The sequence below is a fragment of the Plectropomus leopardus genome, chromosome 13, assembly GCF_008729295.1.
Source record: "Plectropomus leopardus isolate mb chromosome 13, YSFRI_Pleo_2.0, whole genome shotgun sequence".
Classification (NCBI taxonomy): Eukaryota; Metazoa; Chordata; class Actinopteri; order Perciformes; family Serranidae; genus Plectropomus; species Plectropomus leopardus.
The window spans coordinates 7,216,250-7,237,983 of record NC_056475.1 but is presented as its reverse complement, the minus strand read 5'-3'; the positions used below and the strand labels follow the sequence as shown (position 1 = coordinate 7,237,983).

The window sequence follows — 21,734 nt, the reverse complement described above, 5'->3', positions numbered from 1 at the left end:
CTGCATCTTCCCACGAAGAAGAAGGCACTCGGACGATAGAGGGTGGGGAAAAAAAGCCAGAGGAAGAAGTAGGACTGTTTACAACATAATGGAGCCAAAATGGTCAAATATCGTCTGCAAGCGTGTTTTATTGACTGGATTTACGCTATGTATTGTATTAGGTGAGTATTGTAGCCCAAATTGGGCTGAAGTCGAATATGTAAATGTTTGATTTTGAGGTCATTATTTAAGGTGGGATATCAGGTTAGCCTGCTAGCGATGTTGTATCGCATCTCATGTACGGGAGACACCTAGTTAACAACACCCATGTCCACGACTCACAGTCCTGCTAATAAATATACCTTTGTTAGCCCCTCGTAGCTAGAGAGGAGCTTTAACACGACCGTAAACATTTATTTTGGGAGTATTTGCTAGACCCATCTTTGTACACACGTCGACTTAACATTATAGATAATTTGTCAAGAAATAGTTAAATTGACTAAAAAGTGAATAGGATTTGGTACAGATTGGTGGCTACCGCCCTTTGTAGTTAACGTTCTAATGGGGCAAAACGCGAAAGTAACGTTAAATTAGGAGGCTAACACGGCAATATTTAGCTAAAATAGGGGTTTCTAGGTGTGTTTCATGTATGCCGACATGAAGAGCGACCTCTAATACTACATTTAGTGTTTAAAGGTGTAAGCTATCATGGGGTATTTTGGGCGATAAACAAAGCCACATGAAAGTACCAGGTTGTAAATAACGGTGTCGTTAGGTGTGAGTCTGCAGTAGCTACGTGTCGTCCGGGGAATAATGGTTTACTAAGCTAACCAGAGAACCACTGACATCATTTACAGTGATTTGCCGCATATTTTACCGTTGTTAATAGCATCAACTAACATTTATTGCATTTAATTAACACACAGTGCCAACGCATCAGCTCAGTAGGCAGTCTTTACCTTGACTAGCTTAGCTTCCAAAAAACAAGATAACATCTCATTTCCTTGTTGGCTAACCTCTTCCTGACCCAGAGGCTACCATCACATACGTACGGTTATAATCAGTGCAATCAATGATGCAAGTAGTAGCGCAAATGTATGCATTTTGTTTAGAGTTCAATTTTACTCCAAATATTGGGACAGTCAGCACAATTATGGTTTGCCACCTCTTGAGTCTTTTAACTGCGGTGTTACAGCTGCTACAACCAATTAGTTATTGCCAATGGCTGGCTGTCCAAACAGCTGCAAACTCTCAGCTCAAACATTAATAATTGATATTTTTTACCCCTAAAATCACCCAGATACAGCAAATGTAGCTCTAGACTGATAAATATTCTAGTAATGTATGAAGGATGTGCATATAAAAGGATTTTTCCCCATTTCTTTAACAAGACATTTACAAATAAACACACATTTTCTAGTCTTATTCATCAAATTGTTTCTGTCACAGCTTCATCCAACAGATATAAAAACCAGAAAAAAACAAAATAAAAATAACAAGAAAATTCAAAAAAATAATTAAAAAAACAAAACAAATAAAACAAAAAACCCAGAGCTGTCTCAAATTAATTTAAACATATCCAGCCATAAAAACAAATGAAGAGCTTCTTGTCTTTAACAAGTTTCAGTGACTTATCTTAGTTTTTTAACCCATTCTTCCATTGGTTCAGACAGAGTTTAGTGTTAAAGTAGATGTATTTATATATGAAAAACTTCCTCAATAACAAAACAATATTGAGAGCAAAGTCCACATTGCTGTTTTTAACACAAACACCAAATTTGACTATTTTTCTTCACTGTCAAGGGTGAAAACTCTAATTCATAATAGAAACACACGTTCCAAAGTCTCACACATTTTTCAATGTTTCTGATTGATACAGAATATGGTAATGTAGGAGGGCTGTGTATGGAATAGGATTTCCTTCCTTTCTTTATTGATAACTGTACAAATACAGAAAAAAATGCACATTTTCTAATGTTACTGAGCAAATATTTTCTGTTGCCTGCACTAATTCTCCACAGAAAAACACATGTTCCTAAGTTTGACACATTTTCCAGCATAATGAAATAGGAATACGTTGATGCAGCAGATAAAAAAAAAGCATTTCTTGATAGTACATTTCCTATTTAATACTGGACAGCTTGGATATTGGATATTGTAAACAGCAGCAGTTTTCATAATCACACTTCTCCAAAGCCACACTGATATAATTGAGCCATTCGAATCACTTAATGGATAGCAACGACCTAAAGTTTGCAGAAGTTCACTGGTGGCTTTGAATCTCAGACTGTTAACAGCTGACTGGAGGAAATGCATGTTTAATGCTTCCTTCCGTTTTATATTGTGAAATTATCTCCAACTGATTGCTGACTGGCCAGTGTCAGAAATGTTTCTTCTGTTTTTAATGCACAGTATTCCCTGCTGGAGTCTGGGATCCCTGTCACTGTGCATTAGGCAGAATTTGGTCCAGTGAAGTGCAGAAGACAGGAACTATCTGTGCTCCGGTTTGATTTACATCAAGTCTTTTTGATCCTGTTACTGCAGGCGAAGATGCAAGTCATAGTCAATCTTAGTTTGCCAAGATAGTGACTTGGTTTTTCAAAGACGTTTACACTTGTGACATAGTTCCTGCAGATCCGTAAAAAGACTGAAAAGGAATTGAATTCAGTTCTCTAAAAACAAGGCCATAATTGTTATTGAAATGTCTTAAAGTAGTCTTTCAAAAGTCTTGAAAATGCTCAGACACTAGAGATAGGATTTCATGATCCTTTTTTTCCAACCTTGCATCATAAAATTTCCAAATAATTTGTCACACCCAGTTAAAAAAACAAAACAAAAAACATGTCATGGCTAAAACCAGCACAAGGCAATTCAAATGAGGCTCAGTGTATTTTATTCAGAAGCTTTTTCCAGATCTTGCATGATGGAAATTAAGGCATCCCTGCATTTACAGGCATTATGAAATCCCACATGCAAAGTGAAAAACTATTAATTAACAAAAGACAAATTATGAATTAACAAAGAATTCAAATCTCCACAAAAGTGTCCCCAAGCTCAGGTTGTTAAAGTCAGCTCATGGTTTTTGTTAAAATGGTTTTAAATTCAGTTCCTATTTGCATTTAAAAAGATCTTAAATCTAACTTGCCTTAACCTGAAGGAAAACCCAAACTTTCCCCATTTAGAGCTTTGCAGGTTATTAATCATTAAACTGTGCAGTCACCACTTAACATTCATTAACCGCCTTCTTTAAGAGTTTTTTTTCTGTCGTCTGTACTCAGTATGTGTTGTACTTTTTTTCTGACAAACTTGTCAAGATTATTTGCATTTTTCAGGATTGCACAGAGCCTCTCAGGTGTCTTTTTTGAGAATTTGGGTGCACAAAAAAAGAGATTTCATATTACAACAATTTAAGGGATGTTAAAGATAACACATTGTTTTGTTTTTCATCCAAATAATTCAAAAATATTTACGTCTCCCAGTCTAAAAACAAACTAAAGCCGTATTAAACTGAATCTGGTCTGACCTCCTCTGTGTGTTTTCCACTTCACAGTGATATGAATCCATTTGGCACACAGCTGGCTGGCAAAGCGCAAACAAAAACCAAAACAACATTTGCAATGAGAAAGTTTGAAAGCGAAAGGGCAAGGAAAGATGCAGGAAGGAATTAACGCAATAAATTAAACATTATTAATCTCTAGAATAATAAAGCAACTTGCTCTGCATCACAGCTGCCGAGCTACAGCGACCTCTAACCTCAGTTATTACTAATACAATAACGTTAATGCTTTTATTGATTAAAACATTTGAGGGGGGACCTAGTCAAGGGCACATAATAGTCATTCACACATATGAATTATTAATGTCCTCGATAGTTACTGGACACCACAAGTAAGCTGAGGATTCAGATCTTTATTGATTATTCCGTCAATTGATCAACAGTTTTGATAATTAAGTCCTGTGTGTAGGGTTTAGGTGGATATGTATATGCAGATGGAATATATGTATGTTTTTTGTGTTTGTGTATGTGTATAATCAAATATTATCATAATCTTTTACACAGTTTTTGGGTTTTTTTGCTAATATTCAGGTAATCTACTTTTGGGTCATTTCTTCTTAAGTTGCTTATTGCCATTTTTCTCATGTCTTTAAAAGACATCAATTAAATTTGCCCAAGAGTTAAGCCAAAAGTTTAAACAGTTTTATTTTTGTCCTAGTTCCAAATTTGAGTATTTGTTGAGTATTTGCTGTTTTTATTGCTGCAAAGGGACTGTACATAAACACGGGCAGAGGAAGAAACGTATAATGCACGAAAGAGATGAAAAAGTACTCTGTAACAGGGATGTAGTATTTCTGCTGTTTACCCTGTGATTATTGTGATTTCTAGTGTTGTAAAATCCAGCCTGTGAGTTTTACAGACAGTGTTTTGATTTCTGTGGAGCCTTTAAAGTCTTTTATCTTTTTCTCAAACTGGACTTCCTGGACTGTGTTTCATTGTCTCACTCGTCCTGAAACAACACAACACATCCCCTCTAATACTTCGAGGCCGTGTTTACGCTTATTGTGTTCTGTTATAACATATTCCCCACTGTTTTTCCCCATGGTGCATTCAGCAGCTCAACTAATTCATTGATTTCTGTTTTCATCCCCGTGTTTATCGACAGTCACAAAACCATCGTCGGCAATCGACATACACGCCGACCCTGAAGTGATGATGCAGAACGGCACCACGGGAACTCTTCGTTGCACCTTTAAGTCCAGTGAAGTGGTCAGCAGCTCCACCTCGGTGACCTGGAGTTTTCAGTCAAGTCAGCCCGACAATCAGTTCTCCAAAGCTCCATACGTGGTGAGTCCTCATTGGTTGTGTCCGCTGCAGGGACGAGTTCCCACAGCTCCAGGATGTTTTCCTGCGATTGTTTTATCTGTACAGACACATGAGGAGCTGCCCCTCCGAATAAATGCTCACTGTGATGGCATGGTTTCAATTTACAGCAGGCTGCTGTTTAATTTTCCCTTCAATCTCAGTGCCAGGCATTTATTTTTACTGTTTATTTTATTTTTTTATTCCTACTCCTGCTTCCACCTTTTGCCACCAAAGCTCTGTTTGTTTTCTATCTTGTATCTAAATCTTGCATGAGCGCCATTATTCAATCTCATGGTGTGTTTTCCACAAAAAACACAAAGCTCTACTGCAAACACTGTAAAGACGAGCTACGGGATTTATTTCCACACAGTGTTTTTTAAAGCACGTAAACTGGTTTGTTACTGGCAAAATGACTCACGAAGCCAGTGATTACCACAGATGTAATCTTCAAACAATCAAGATTTACTGTCAAGAGCTAAAACTGTCTTCATCAGCTTCAGTGAGCATGATTAATTGCTCACACGATTGTGATTCTATCAGTGTAAACTAATCTGAGACGCTTAAGTGCCCGAAAACAGGAGTACACGTACGATGTTTGATATATCAAAAACAGGAGGTTTATGTTTAAAGAAGTATTTCACTGCTGGAAAGATTGTCTTTTCATAAATCAGGGCTTTCTGTGATGGAGAAAAAGGCCTGCAGCGTTCACTTTTGCTCATGAGGTAGAAAACCTAAAACTAAACTGGAATGGACTGTGCAGCACCAAACCAATAAATGCTACCAGTGGTGGGTGATGTAATGCGAGCATTTCTCCACAGCAAACAGTGTATATAATATGGTGTCTGGCAGGTAACAGACAAGCTTAACCCTTTAAAACCTGAGAAAACAGATTTCTTTAGAAACACAGGAAAAAGGCAATAAGCAATGAAAGGAGAAATGACCCAAAGTTGTCAAAAATTATAAGTAAGTATACGAAAATGACCTAAACATTTGTAATAAATAAATAAATGAAATCAAAATAAAAAAATAAATTAAATTAATTAATTAAATTAAAAGAATGAAAAAATGAATTATTATTTTAAAAAGATATTAATTAAAAAATTTTTTTTATAAATCTCTAAAAAATTCTGCAACCCAATTTTATATCTGTAATTATGATAACTGCAAATATTGTTTTTCCCTACCTTTGTTTTTTTTTTTTTACCTTTTTTGTGTAGGAAAAAAATAGCAGATTTCTTACATTTCCCAAAAACATTTCTTACTAAGTTTCTCATTGCCTTTTCCCAATGTCTTCAAAAGAAATAAAACTAAATTCCTTGTTGTTCGCAGGTTTAAATGTTTGTGAAAGGCGTCTGAAAGCAGCACAATAAAAAGTGACGTCGATCCAGGCTTCAAAGAGTTAAATTACAGTCAATGGCTAAAGTGTGGTTTCAGACATAATTGAGGCGAGCTTTCATCATAGTCCATCAGCTGGAGACGAGCAAACATGCATCATCACATCGTTTGAGTCCTTTATACTTTCTAAACCTGCGATATTCATTCAGCTCAATTCAAAGAACTTTACTTCGTTCTCGGGATCATTGTGTTGATGGCGTCGTGACGCGGAGCATACACAGATCAGTCAGACACAAGCGTTTACATGGCAGAATAGCTCGACTTCAATACGTTTTAGTCTTATTTCAGTTAGAATAACACGTTAACACGTGTTAGAAGTCCGGTTTTAGTCAGACTAACATAATAATTCAGCTTTTTCAAACACGTAAACAAGTCAGCAAACTATCCTTTTAACTGAGCTTCAGATCACGTTTAAGGACGTTTTTATTGTGTCATACTTGGAACAAAATGCAAACAGTTTATCCTGGAAAGCAAATTCTGCTGCATTGAATGGAGAGACTTTGTGGTGCAGATCATGTCGATGTCCACAATACCTTTTTGTTTACAGAGCAGTCGGGCTGGGCGGGGGCCTCCTGCCTGTCTGCTGTGATCACCTGCAAACATAATGACATAGACGTAGGGTTTGAAATAGCAGAGAAATCATGCCAGAACAGACACATGAACACAAAACTTGGAGTAAGTCCGCACGAAGCCGGTCCAATTTGTAAATGCTGTCATCCTAAATCCCAAAATGGTCTGCGTATGTAAATCTTAAAATGCCACCTTGGTATTTCAGTTTCTAGGAGCTTTTGTCCGACAATTATGAAGTAATTATTTTATCGCCACAGTGCAGCAGTTTGGGAATGAATGCTTGTTAACAAAAAGTGTTTAAGAGAACAATGATATTATGAATTTGGAAGTTATGTGCAACTTGCAGCTGAGATGAGAAGGAGGGGAGGTGGCTCAGTATTTAGATACGTCCGTCATCCGTTCCGGAAAAAACAACATATTTAATTATTTTTGCTAGATTTACTTGCCGTATGTAGCGTTTCCTTGCTCCGGGCATTCAGGTGATCCTTTTATTGAGTCCTGCTTTTCTGTGTTGCTGTGACTCTGCTGTATCTGCGAGAGAGATTATTTTTTTTGTCGTCTTCTGCGACATTAGCTCTGGTTAATGTCAATGTGTTTTGAGTTTTAGAGACGAGGAACGAAGAAGCAGGAAATAACTCAAAGTTCATGCAGATGTCGGCCGTATTGACATCAGTTTCAAGGTCCTCGTACTGCGTGTGTTGTCACACTGTCAGAACTCAACAGAGCATGTTAATGTTATTAGTAACACCTGTGATTTTCCTACTCTGACAAGTCAAAATGTCTCCTGTGACGTAGGCCTGTTAACCGAGAACCTGCTTGCTTTGACTCTAAGGCCCTGTCCTCATGCATGTGGATATTTTTTAAAAAAGATGTATGTTTTTTTTTATGCTTGCTGGCGTTATTCGTCTTTGCACACACCCCTTGCTCTATTTTACATGTCCATACAGAGAGGCAGTTATCTATGTTTTGAAAAATCTGCACCTTAGAAGGCATATTTGAAAATCTGGTTTACATGAAAACAGAAAGCCAAAGGAGGCAAATATCAGGTTTCAAAAAATGAAATCTGGAAATGGGGAGACAGGGCCTAATTTTGTGACCTGCTGAGAGAATATTTGAATTGTTCTGTGCAAATCTTAACAGGCCAGTGAGCCTAAGGGGGGCTTTCTCCCCCACCATGTTTAGTTTGGTTCAAACAAACTCAGCTTAATCTGTGCAGGTTAAGATTCGTTTGGGCTGGTGTGAAAGCTTCCAAAAGGATCTTGGTGCAGATCATTTGTGGTGTGGAAGGAAAACGAACCAACCTCAGGATTTTATGAGAGCAGATGCTGATTTCAACAGCTAAACCAATAATAAATCCACGGGCTGATCGTAAAATCTGACCGCAATCTCATAATTGATTGTGATGAACATCAGCGCCTCCATTACGGGCACGAACATCAGCGCAGTGGCAGCGCACTCATTATTTTAGTCAGTAATCCAGTCAGTTGCCTTTGCTGAGTTTTTCAAAACTTAAGCTTATTAAATATCTTTGGACTTCGGATTAGATATTTTGTACAATTAAAAAAAAAAGCTATATGAATGCATTCATTTGGGCTGTGGGAAATTACAAGAGCCTTTTTTGTATTTTTTGACAGTTTATAGACTAAACTAGAGATGAAATGTTAACCAGTTTCAAACTGTGATATAATTCCCAGCAGTTAGTGTTACCATTTCAGATATGAAAAACTCAGTAAATACTGTCCAGCATCAAAGTTAGCAACAGTATTCAAACGCAGGCTCAGCATGCAACGTGGGTTCGTGTTGCTATTTCACTGAGTGGGTGTGCAGCAGGCACCCAGTGATGCTACTGGTCCCTTGTTTTTGTCACTTTAGTTAACTTTTCAAAGGCAGGCTGTCCTGACAGTTTATGCACATTTGATATGGTTTTCACATGTTTACGTAAGGTGTTGATTATGTCGTTATTTTCATGGAAACAAAAAGTGCTGCTAATTTTATTTTTGGTTCCTGATATAAAACTTAAAATGATAAAATGGTGGATTTATTTCAGCGTGTGTGTCAATACTTTTTGGAGACATTCAGCACACTCGAACAATACCTGATAACACTGATTACCAGGGTAATTTTGGTCACTTCATCTCCAGACTAAACCATTAGTCAATAAATCTGGAAAAACAAATTGTACTGCACTGTACAACGGAGAAATTCTCCTGTGTGGATCACCTCACTTCAATTTCAGTCTTCCCAGTTCAACTTTCCTTTTTACAGTATCATATCTATAATTTAATATTATCGATCGTTTATTGCTTTTCTATCAGAACCTTTGTGCTTGGTTCAAGTAGCTTATAAAAATTAAAGTAGGTCAAATGCAGAAGGCCTCAGCTGTCGTCTGTTAGAGACATAATTAATCAACATTTAGGAGAATAAAAGTATCGAATAAGAGTCTGTGTCTTCAGATATCCAAAATCAACCCTTTGAAACATGGAGCCACATCACTTTTCTTGTGCTGTGTTCAGACGCCATAACCCTTATTTAACCCTATGAAACCTGGGGAAATTGGTGCAATTTCTATTCAAAACATGGGGGAAAAGGCAACGAGCAACTTGGTAAGAAATAATCCACAAACTGCAAGAAATTAGTAGATTTATTAAAAAAAATTTAAAAGCTGAGGAAAATGTCTAGGAAAAAAGGAAGAAAAACTATGGAAAAAATATACATAAAATATCATAATTACCTATTTAAAATTATGTTACATAATTATTGTAATATTTTAAAGCTTTTTTTCCAAGTCTTATTTGCATTTTTTTTTGCCTTTTTTAAACTTTCTATTTCATTTCCTTTTTTGTTTGTTGGTTTGTTTTATTAATAAATCCATTTTTCCCTAATTTTCAGGTAATTTTGTTGTGCTTTTTTACAAATTTCTAACAACTTTTTGAGATATTTCTACTTTAGTTGCTCGTTGCCATCTTCCCGTGTTTATGAAAGACATCAAGCCAATTTGTTCAGGTTAAAAAGGTTGAGGAACTGGGATCGGTACATGTTTATTTACAAAAAAAGCATCAAATTCTCACATTTATATAGCTTAAATTGGTTTATTTATCAATATAGCTGTCAGTTAATGTTCAGTCAATTGATTAATTGAGTAATTGTTGCAGCTTTAATATTTTACGTACTGATTTTCCTTCCCCTTTTTGTAGATTTTCTACTTTTCCAATGGAAAAGGATTCCCAGGACAAGATGAGTTCAAAGACAGAGTGCAGTTTATTGGAGACATAAACAAGAGGGATGTTTCGATACAGCTGAGTCCGGCTCAGTTCAGCGACAACGGGACCTTCTTCTGTGACGTGAAGAACCCGCCAGACGTAACAGGAACACCAGCTCGAACGGAGCTCAGGGTCGTTCTGAGAGGTAAATAACTTATTTTTCAGATTCAATAAATGTTAATTAGAATATGTTTATTGTGAAGGATTTATTTCTAAGACGAGAATAAGCCTCAGTTTGAGGCAGGAATGCTTTAAGATTGTGATTGCACAAGATGCTTTTTGAATGTACCTGCTCCTTATTGTGGTATGAGCGGGCGTGCGGCCTTGGCCTTTTACTTGTCTGTTGTGTTTACCCACTCATAACTCTCTGCACACTCACGCTGATTGGATGGTGTGTGAAAACACTGTCTGAACCTGCACTCTGCTTTACCGTGCCAAATCTGTCATGTTTCCAGGCAAAGAGGGGGCCTTTTTCCCCTGAATGTGACTTTTCAGTTATAAGAAAGCAGCCATTTTAAACATAGCTGGTTGTTTGCACCTCCTACAATGATTAAATCCTTGATTAAGTTATGGTTTATCTTAAAATACTGCTGCACCAAGCTTAAAATCTAGATTTAAGCCGTATGGGATTACCTTTAAACTCTTTAAATCTCACTTTAGTCGTCTTCAAACCTAGATTATCAGGCGTGTAAAACCAAACCCAAAAGTTAAATGTGAAAGTTTAAAAAACCCCCGACAAAAAAAGTGGGTATTTTGGGTTGTGACGCTCAACTTTGCCATGATGAGCAATGCATACCCGGCATGAGTGACTTTCCTTCGAACCGGAAAGGCGCTGTGTGCCCTGGTTGCCGTGGTGTCGGAGGTGTGCTTGTAAAACCGGTTACCTGTATGCAACTCATCATATAATCATTGCTTTGCTGCTGTGTTTTCTTGTGCCATTCCTGCGTGCAATTATTAAAACTGGTCCAATGCCAAAAAGGGTGGCTGTGCCTGTTGCAATAGTTACGTTATTGATTGACCGTAAGATAGATGGACATGGCCTTGACTGTTTTGCTGACCTACACACTCCTCGTGTCAGGCATGTTTGTTTCCATAACAATATCACCAACTTGTTTGTCAAGATGATGCCAGAATAAACAACAAGGTTTTCCCCGAACATTTTAAAGCTTGGGCGTAGCTATTATTGCTGTAATCATGTTTAAGATTTTTTTTTTTTATCATATAAAAAATTAAGTTGATATTATCGTGAATGATATGATATGGCACACCCCTGTTCACCTTAACTTATTGAAACAACATAAATAAACATTTTGTGTATTGTTGCTTTAGAAAAATGTAGCCTGTTTCATAATGAAAACGTCCTTTCTTGAAAATGTTTTAAGTCTGTTTTTATTTTTTATTATTTTTTCATTTTTTGGCACACAATTGTCCGGAAAAAAGAAAAGAAAAAAAGGTGGGCAACCGGCCTCATGACCTGAGAAATTTATTGCTGTAAACAAGGAGAGAGAGACAACACACATGCGTTGATTTGAGTTTAACAGATTTTGCGGGGCCCGTTCACTGGATCTTTTTGGGGGCCCAGACAATTCTGTAAACAGGTGTGATACTTCATCTTTAGCCGAATCTAAAGGCTGCATTAATTTATAACTTCAAACAAACACCTGTGTCACCTGCTATTAAAAAATAATCCACAACTCCCTGTCAGTCAGAATTGAGTTTTTTTTTGTTGTCCTGTTAAAACTTGGATTTATCTTCAATTGATTCTTGTTGCTGAAGTTCTCACAGTAGATTTATGGAGCTTCGTGTTCGAGATCTGGTGCAACCTGACAAAAAACGCTGTTCCAACAGGTGCATTCCTGTAATTTGTTTTGCAGTTACATAAAGCCCACATGTGCATGTGATGGCTTGTTATCTTTTGGCTCAGCAGTTGTTGCCCCGCCCTCCAGGTGGGAGTTCTCTGTCTAGTATTCATGTAGGTGAGCAATACAGAGGAATTTTTTTTAAATTTAGTTCCCAGGAAGAATTGCAGAAGAATTTTCCTAAACACACTGGTCTTTTGTTACGGCTGGATGGCCACATAACGGTGACACTCCCAGATTTCAACATGATCATGTTTCATGTTTAATAGAAACACAACTGCTGAGACGAGCTGAGAAAACCAATTGAACGTGCTGATGTGGGACTTTCACACACCACATCTCATTCATGAAATGTTTGCAGGATGTTTTTGTGTGTAAACTGCAGCAGGAAATTTCCATGTATTCAAATGTTCATTGATATGTTAGTAGCTCCAGTCTTTTCATAGAGACTAAAAAAATCTACACCTGCCTCTGACCACTCATAGTGCTTATGTAAATAACGAATGTAGATAATTATGGCTTATTGTTTTTAAAAATAAAAATTTGAATTTGTATCATGCTCTCTTATGTTCATAATGCGCAGATGCTTTTGAAACGTTTGAGTTTAACACGACAAAAGAGTAGAAATGTAAGACATTTAGCTAAATTAGTTGGCAATCAGCAGATTTAGTGAAAAGATCAGTGACGGCTGTGTAACATAACACATGCATCACCCACTGAGACCCACTGTCTTATTTACAACATTTAAACTGCAAAAATATGTTTTGAAAGACATTTTTAAAAGTTTGAGTTTTTAATATTTCCAGTGATGCACAATGGCAATCATACATTTTCAAGTGAGTTGGGGTGAACATACTTCACATGTATATAGACTATAGACCGTATTATGTGTATTTTATTGGGATGCGTTGAAATTCTGGTTCAATATCAATGTTTATAATATCAATTTGGCATCAGAAAAATTGTAATTTGGCATCAACCAAAGTTTAAGGACAGTTTAGGGGGTGCTAAACAAAGGTGGCCTCTAGCTCACCTGGTAGAGTTTGCAGGCCTTTTGCCGAATGTCATCCTCCCTCCCCCATCTCTCTCCCACCTTTCCTGTGTATCTATAGCTGTCTTATCAATAAGGGTAAAAAGCGCCCCCAAAAAAAACCTCTATTTAAAAAAGGTGCTCAACAAATACAAAAAAAGTCTGCACAGATCGACCAGAGTGAACATAGACTCCAGAGGGTTGCGAACACAGTTGGAAATGTGCACTTTCTATTTTTAAAACCAACCACGTGTCGTCTCTGTTGTGTTTGTCCAGAATCTCTTCCTCAGAGCAACACCGCCGTCATAGTCGGAGCAGTTTGTGGTGCTTTACTTCTGCTCGTGCTCATCGCTGTAGCTGCCTGCGTTGTCATGAGAGTGCTTCACAACCGCCATGAATATGAAGGGTAAGTGTGCTGTCCTTTTATAACTGTTGGCAAATACTTTACGTTAATTGTAATACAGAAAATACCTGTAATGTTTTGCATTATAGTGTTATGAACAATTCATTAAACGGTAAATGCTGCTTATTAATCGGGGAGTTCATGTAAAATGTTATATATAGAATGTCAACGTACGTTTTTATTGTCTGTTCTTTTATTTTGATATTTGTTCCACTATGAAGTTGGCATTTATTGTAGATAAGAAAAACAAAATATAGCAATACGCCAGAATTATATTAATCCTTTGAAACCTGAGCAAATTGGCACGGTTTTCTTCTTTTCTTTAAGAATATGGGAAACAGGCAACCTTATAAGCAATGACCCAGAAAATTAGCACATAAAAAGTAAAAATGAATGAATATATATATATGTATAAATAGTATTTATAATTAGTTTTCTGAGCATTTCTTGTCTTTTTTTGGTTCATTTTCTAGTAATTTACCCCCTCTCCTCTCATTAATGTTATTTTACTTGTCACCTTTTACCAGTTTTTTTGCAGTTTGCAGGAAAAGTTGCTCATTGCCTTTATTTCCATGTTTTCAGAAGAAATCAAACCAATTTGCTTGGGTGTCAAAAGTTTTAAGTGGTAACGAAAAGGCGTCTGAACACAGCACAAGAAAACTTATATCAATCCAGGTTTCAAAGGGTTAACAGCTACCAAAGAGATTAAGATATTTATAAGGTTAAATTAAAATATTTTAAACTGCAGTTGCACTACTTGATCATTACCAACAACATGTGTGACATGGATAAAAAATAACACGCACTAACTAGTCTAATTTGTGGAATTAAATGTTTTGGTACATTTTCAACAATTTGACGAAACTAAATATGAAAAAGTTTTCTTTGTATTGGATGTTAAAATGTAAAGGTAAGTTTCTCAGATGGATTTCATGCCTTGTGTGTGTTTGGACTGGTTTCTTGAATGTTGGCATTTGTTATTTCCCCTAATCATCAGACTGTAACCCCTCGCTAACTCTCTCTGCATGGGAGCAGGGTTCCCTCTCTGTGTTATTAAAAAACTGTGTTTTGGGGCTTTTTTCGGATGATCTGATGTTGCTACTAATTATTAACAGCTAGACTTAGTTTCCTTCGTGTGTTCGAGGTAGTTTGACCTTTTCTACCTCGCATGCTGCAGCCGCACCGCTCTGTTCATCTCAGTGAGAGAACCATGTGTCGACCTATAAATGTGAGAAATGTCATAAATGTTGAAATTGACTTTAAGTCGTATTTTAAGGTAAGAAAAAGGCTTCTGGCTCGTGTTTGGCTGATGATGGTTTGAGCAGCGATGTTTGGCGGTTTCTGTTTTCACTGGTGCCAGTCACTTTCCTCCATCACTGTTTGTTAACACCATTAACCTCACAGCAACACGTGTTAACGTCATTGATTAACTTGTTGTGTCAGCCTGTCAGCATGTTGTCCGATCACTGTTCACCATCTTTTGTCACTAACACTCCAAACTAACCGCTGTCTTCTTTGTGCGTCTCTTCATCACCAGCTTTTCTCTTTTCTTACTTTTTTTTTTTAAGAAGCTTTTCTGGTAAACCAAAATTTTTCGACATGTCATGATGTTTAAATGACAAAATGTAAACAGCTCATGGTAAAGCTCATGTGGCTGTAGCTGCCTCTCTTACTGTACAAACTGTTGCACGTTGTCTTTACTAGAGGTGCACTGATAACCTGATGGAAAAGTTGAATGGATGGACTGATGCAAGTATTGATCAAAATGCAAATCTGTTAATAGTTGGGCTGCAACAAAAGTATTTCATAGTTGATTAATCTGCAGCTTATTTTCTTGATTAATTGATTCTGTTTGTTCTGTAACAATATCATAAAATAGAGAAAAGTAACATATTTCCCAGTAGCCAAAGTGCAGTCTTCAAATAACTTTTTTTGTTTGTTTGACCAACTGCTTAAAACCCAACGATGGAGACTGATGCTTCTTTATCCTCATAAACAATCTTTGGCTGAGTACAGGCACCAGCTTGCAAAGAACACACAAACACGACGACAGCCAAGTTTAATTTTGGCTCTCCATCAACTTACAGCTCATTCAGATTACAGTTACAGTTAAGAAGGACTTGCTGGAAAATCACAGTTTTATATATATATATTTTCGTTATATGTTAATCTGGTTGTTGTTTTCTCAATGAATTGTAAAAAAAATAAAATTTGAATGTTATAAGGAAGGAAGTTGACACCTTTTAAATTGATTTAAAACAGAAAGATTTCTAGATTTATTATCTCACATGAGAAGGAAAAGCTGTAAAATGCACACATGTGAATACCAAAAACAAGCTGTATTTTTGCTTGAAAATGACTGAATCAGTTATCAAAATAGTTGAGTAATTCATTTTCTGTTTATCGACTTATCTTTGCAGCTCTAGTGATAATGATAAAAAAATCCCCAGGGGGAAATTGTGGTTTGTTACCGTTGCTCTGACGCCAGCATAGAGAATTATACTAAGTACATTTAAGTACAAGCACAAGTATATAAAAATATACATGTAAAACTATAAATGAAGTAATAATAAACAACAAGCACAATATGTAAATATTTAAAAAAATAAGTATGTATAATGTGCTGAGTATGTAAGTGTGCTAGCGCTAGTATGTGAACATTTAAATTATAATATGGATACTGTGTTGAGTGTGTAAAGTGTGTAGCAGCCAAAAAAGATTGTTACATACAAAATTTTAAGTAGGTAGAAAAGAGTTAAATAAATATACCAGTCCACCTTATAAACCAAACAAAAGTAATAAAAATAAACTGAAAAATCTAGTATTATGCGAACAAACAAGCCTAGTTGTCAGACAAGAAGGACAGACAATGAAAATAAAAGAACCCAAATGATAATAAACAGAAGTTTTCGGGCCCATTTAACCTGTGAAACCAGTATGTACCGCAGTACATTTAAATATGTTCACACCAGGAGATAATTGACTGTCCTCCAGACTTTTTTATTGTACCAAAGTGTGTAACATAAGGGTTTTTATCAAAATAGAGTTCTTGGAAACGGCATCAGCAGCAGTCAGATCCTAATCAGTGCCCCTCCAGTCTCCTCCCAGTCGCTGCTCTCTGCTGAACCACTGGGAGCTGCAGTTTGCATTCGCTGTCTCATGTTCTCACCTCTCATTGTTTTATTTTTGTCTTGTGTCCCATTATTTGTGTGTCTCCATTTGACTGTGCACCAATGATTGCTCGACACCACGTAACCCTTAAATAGATGTACGTCCTTGGAAAGCGTGAGCTCTCAGGCTCCCAAACCACGAAAGAAGGTGGAGTCCAGCCTGGAGGGCTCCAGGGGTACCAGTCCCTCGGGTCCACTACAGGTAGGAGCTGGGGGACAGAAAAATCCACAGGCTGCCACCATTTTAACAGGGAAATGTTGCATTTATGTTATTTATCCAAACTGATTGGGACTGGGTCTTTATCTCCGTCCACTTTTTCAATGGTTTGTTCAGGATTTAATTCAGATCAGTCAAAAAAAACCTAAAAAGAGTCCTAAATATAAGTCCTATAAAAATAATTTAAGTTTATTAATGTCTTGTTTGACAAAAAAAAATGCAACACAAAAGCAGAATTTGAGAACATGTGACTAGAACATTAAACAATCAGGAATAAGGAAAACAGTGACACATGAAAGAAATTTAGACAAATTGTGGAGTTTAAGAGCAAGACTTAAAAGATTAACATTTTGGGAATTAGCTTTCCTGTAAAGTATTAAGGCTTATTTATGGTTGTACGTCAGCTCTACACAGATACTTCGCAGTAGTCTATCCAAGTGGCCTATGCTTTTGTGAGCATTTATACTTGTGCATTGGAGTATTGTCTTATTCTAGACACGTTTTCCCCACAAATAGGTCATGCTAATGTTATTAGCATAAGCCTATATTTAAACTCATAACTTGCTGATAATAACTTGGGCTGCAAAAAGCGACTAAAACGATTAATTCAGTTGTCAGAATTGGTGCCCATTTATTTTCTGTAGATCAACTAATTAATCAATTAATCGTTTCTCTACTTTTTATATAATCAGCTGTGTGCATGAGAATCTGTTTTTGCCTTTTGGTTTTGTGGCTAATCACTAATTGCACGACTAGCGTCAAACTCTGAAAGTAACTTTTTTTCATTACATATAATGTAAATAATTTGCCATTAATAAGTTTTGCTGGAAAAATACAGAGAGACTTACAGGCTCTTGATGGACATTGAACCACATGTGTGAGTTTAAAAATAATAAAGTAGTGAATAAACAAAGGTCCTCAGCATATCGTCTATTTTAACAGGGATAAAAACATTATAATCCAGTCAGCACATGTATTATTTACTTTTGAAATAGCTTTGCTCTGCTGAAAGAAGCTTAAAATGATTAAAACTTCCATTTAATCAGGGTTCATCATACATTAATATATTTGTGGTGGCATCAGCATCCGTATCTGCTGCCACGTGTAGATTTTTCTACTGTCCGAGCAGTGCATCTGTCTCTTGTACATGCGGCAAAGTTTACTCTGGGCACAGACAGAGCATTAGAGTGCCAAACACAGTGAAAGTAAAAATTCATTTAGTTTTAGTGTTGTCAGTCGTTTTTTCCAACCTACTTTCGATGAAACGGACTGCGGGGTCTAACCTTTGAAACAGCAGCAGGAGAAAATTTGCTTTCACTCTAATCTGATCAATCCAACCACACAATGATCAAAAGAAAGTCTCGACTGTGATAATCAAACAATTTGTTCCACAGTTATCAACCCTGACTCAGCTCAACAGACTGCTGCTGTTGAAACATTAAGAAGTCATGAAAAGGTCGCCTGTGCTGCGTTCGTTGTGACACAGAATGATCATAAAGGGACACAGTGGAAAAAAAACAACTGATTGTAAATACATACAAAATAACATAGGTCTGTATTTATAAAAAATACTGTCTACAACATAAAAGTATGAAAGACCGTTCAGATTATTCCTCTCAGACAATCTGACTGCAGCTAATCAAGATTGGCAGCAGATTCAAAACTTTTGAACCGTAATGTAACAAAGTTCTTATCTTTCTTTCGCTTTGATTTATCTGGATATCATTGTGTCTTTTACTGACCGCTTTTCTCGCGTTTCTTTTTGCGTTGCAGGGCCCGGTGATATACGCCCAGTTGGATCACTCAGGCAGCAAAAACTCATTCCACAAGATGGAGCCAGTGGTCTACGCTGACATTCGTAAAAACTGAAGAGGAACTGGGGACCAAAAGCATTGATAAAAAAAACACAGTAAAGTATCAGACCTCTCTATCAGCTGCTCTTGGGAAGGGTGGGAATATCTCAACAGGGACAAAAATTGGTGCAAAATTTTATTTTATTTTTTTCATCTTTTGTCCTCTGAAAGCATGATGCTGTTAATATGATAATGTCGACATGTGCTTTTGTTGTTAAGACAAAAAAAAAGCAAAGAAACACTCTTAATGGACACTTCATCACTCCATCAGCCTTTAAATGGTTCTCAGTAAAAATATGAATGCCTTCATAGATATCATTCCACGTGTTAAGATGTTATATTTTAATGTTTGTAGCTTTGTGCCTACAGAAGGCCCTGCGGGCTGTTGCACCAGCTGAACACTAACCTTCATTTCACATTAAACCACCACTTCTTAAACCACTCATACATCCAAAATAAGTCGACACTAGTCTAAACATTATTACAGGAAATTAATAACGGTGGAGGAAAGTGAGAGATTAAAAAATAATCCTATCACATGTGAACTAGATGACATGATGCAACACGTGTGTTTGACTAACATTTATGAATCTCTTCTCTGGTAATCTGGGTGTTTTTTACTAAGTTAGTCATAAACTATACAAAAACAATAATAAAAGTCAAAGAGGTCATTACTATTTAATATTACTGTTACTACTCTAAAAGCTTCTGTTATTAACAATTCCCAGCTCCTGTGAATGCACCATAAAAACAAACTTGTGCATGACATACTCACGTCAATAAAAAAGGTATCTATCAGAAACAATGTGCATTCAGTTTAAATATGAAAGAGAAATATTCATCATTAGTTTTTCTTTACAACAGTACAGTGAACAGTGATGACAAAAGCTGGCCGGACACTGTACAATTTATTGATTTTGTGTGTTGTGTTAACTCATCTTTTGTTTGAATCGGCTTTTCGTCACGGCCAAAACGCACAATTTCAGTGCTCACACTGTGCGGTTCAGTCATGATTCAGATAATGATACGCTCTCACACAGCGTAAACACAGACAGCCTGATAGATTTCCAATCATTTTGATTCAAACAAGGTGGCTACGTTCTCAACAATGTTGATTTAAAAAGGGAAAGGCAGTGTTGTGTTTGTGCAATACTGCTAAAGAGAAAAAAATGGACGAGCAAAAGCCTTAGAAAGGTCAGAATTAGTCTCCTTTACTTCAAAATAAAGTTTTCTTTCTATAGCAGCAGATTCTCTTTTAAGTCTGTCATAATCCACAACCTGGGCTGTACCGAACAGTTCAAAGCTTTCCTCATAATGTTTCAAATGTTTTTGTAAGTGTTTTGTTTGTTTTTGGATGTCGATTTATTCTTTTTAAAACTGGTATTTCTGCACAGTTGCAGGTAAAGATCAGGCTACACTAATATTAGTTTTATATTATTTGTAGAATAGTGGTGGCTGTGCATTATTGTTTCCGAGTCATCTGATATAAAACTTTTCCAGTAACTCCACAGCGTTGAAAAATCCAAAAGTTTATTGCAAAAAGGTTGCTGTAATATTTTCCAAAATTCACAGAAGAACAGAGTTAGAACAGTGACTTTAAGTTTCGGCATCTAAAATAAAATTTTGTGCCATAAAACGAATCACTGGCAGGGGGGGAAAAAATCCTGTGTTCCAAAAGTATTTCATTTTCATTTTCACTTTTTGCATTTTTTTTTTTTTTTAAATGTCTTTCTTTTTTCAGCTTTTGGACTGAAAGTTACCCAAGAGTAAAATAATAATAATGAATAAAAAAAAAAACTCAAAAGATTATTGTTGAAAAACATGCAATGCAAAAAATATCAAAATAAAAATGCATAAAAACATAAATACAAAAAAAATAAATTAACAAGAATCAACAAAACAACAAAATCATACAACAAACACTACAAATCACAACAAACATTACGAAAAGTGGATGCAGTGCAACATATTACTCATCATCTGCTACACCAGTGTTCGACCAAAGCTACTTAGAAGCCGTACTCTGATTTAATAGATAATGGGTAATGCAGGTGCCAAAATCTTAATCTGCACAGTGTCCTTCCAGCGTCATACCCGCCTCAGATTTTAAGTTTTATCTTAACACTATGTTGTAACTAACTTTTGCAGCGAATCCTATTTCCGTCAAAGAAAAGCTTTACTCTTAAATGTCACTCCACACACAGCTGGTGCAACAGGCCGCTGCAGCCGCAGTTCATCTCCACCGTTGGGCAGTTCCATAGTGATCTTGTTTTGTCGGGGCGAATAATGTAGAGTTAGCTTTTACATTTGCCTTCAGTAACTTTGCATGCAGTTAATAATGACATCTACAGACTAAATCTGGTACTTCTCAGATAGTTGTAAAGCAGAAGAAGACGTCTGACATTGTTTTACTGTGAATGCTTCAGTTTTCTGTAGAGTTCTGGCATGTTGTTGTGGTACCTTTAAAAGACACTGCCTCCCGTTTGATTTTTCACCTCAGTGGAACGAGCTCTTTAAGCACTTTTTGTGTCCTCGGATGCTCCGAGTGTCTGTTTTTCTTTTCTTTTCAAGTAGAACAAACAGGCAATGCAACCCAGGTAGAGCTTTTGTGTTCATGTTTTTCCACCTATTTGTCGGTGTGATTTAGAAAAATAAAACAAAGTTTAAAGATTTGCTTACCTGGGCTTTATTTCAGCTTAATTTAGAATAATTTTGAGAACAAAATGTTCAGCTGAGGTGAAATATCTCCTATGAAAACTGGGAGCTCTCATTTGTTGGACAAAACGAATGCTAAATACACTGTTTGCATGCAATTTACTAACATAACAATCATTATTATGAAAATATCCATCCTGTTTTCCATTTATGTATCGTGTAAAGCTCTTTTTTTCAAACTAATGGGCCAAATATCTAATATCACCGAGTAATATTTCTGTTTTCAGATGCTTTTAAGCTTTAAAATGCATTCCAAAATTGTATTTTTTATTTTGTTTGAAGCATTTAAAAAGCCAAATTTATGTTATGATTTTGTTTGTTAACGGCGTGGTTACCTATGAGAATGATATTTGTGTCGCAACCAGTCTAAATGCCTTCAGCTTCAGCTTGTGATTCCGAATGCAGTAAATTTCCATGTTGAC

At 36.4% G+C, this 21,734-nt stretch overlaps 1 protein-coding gene across 1 annotated transcript; it reads left to right on the top strand.

Moving 5' to 3' along the window:
* The first annotated feature begins 37 nt into the window (after positions 1-37).
* mpzl1l (myelin protein zero-like 1 like) lies at positions 38-19,910 on the top strand. The gene is made up of 6 exons (XM_042499448.1): positions 38-161; positions 4,641-4,822; positions 10,000-10,210; positions 13,231-13,360; positions 16,624-16,729; positions 18,518-19,910. The coding sequence occupies exons 1-6, from the start codon at positions 89-91 to the stop codon at positions 18,611-18,613; spliced, it is 798 nt and encodes a 265-aa protein (XP_042355382.1). The 5' UTR covers positions 38-88; the 3' UTR covers positions 18,614-19,910.
* Positions 19,911-21,734: the final 1,824 nt, after the last annotated feature.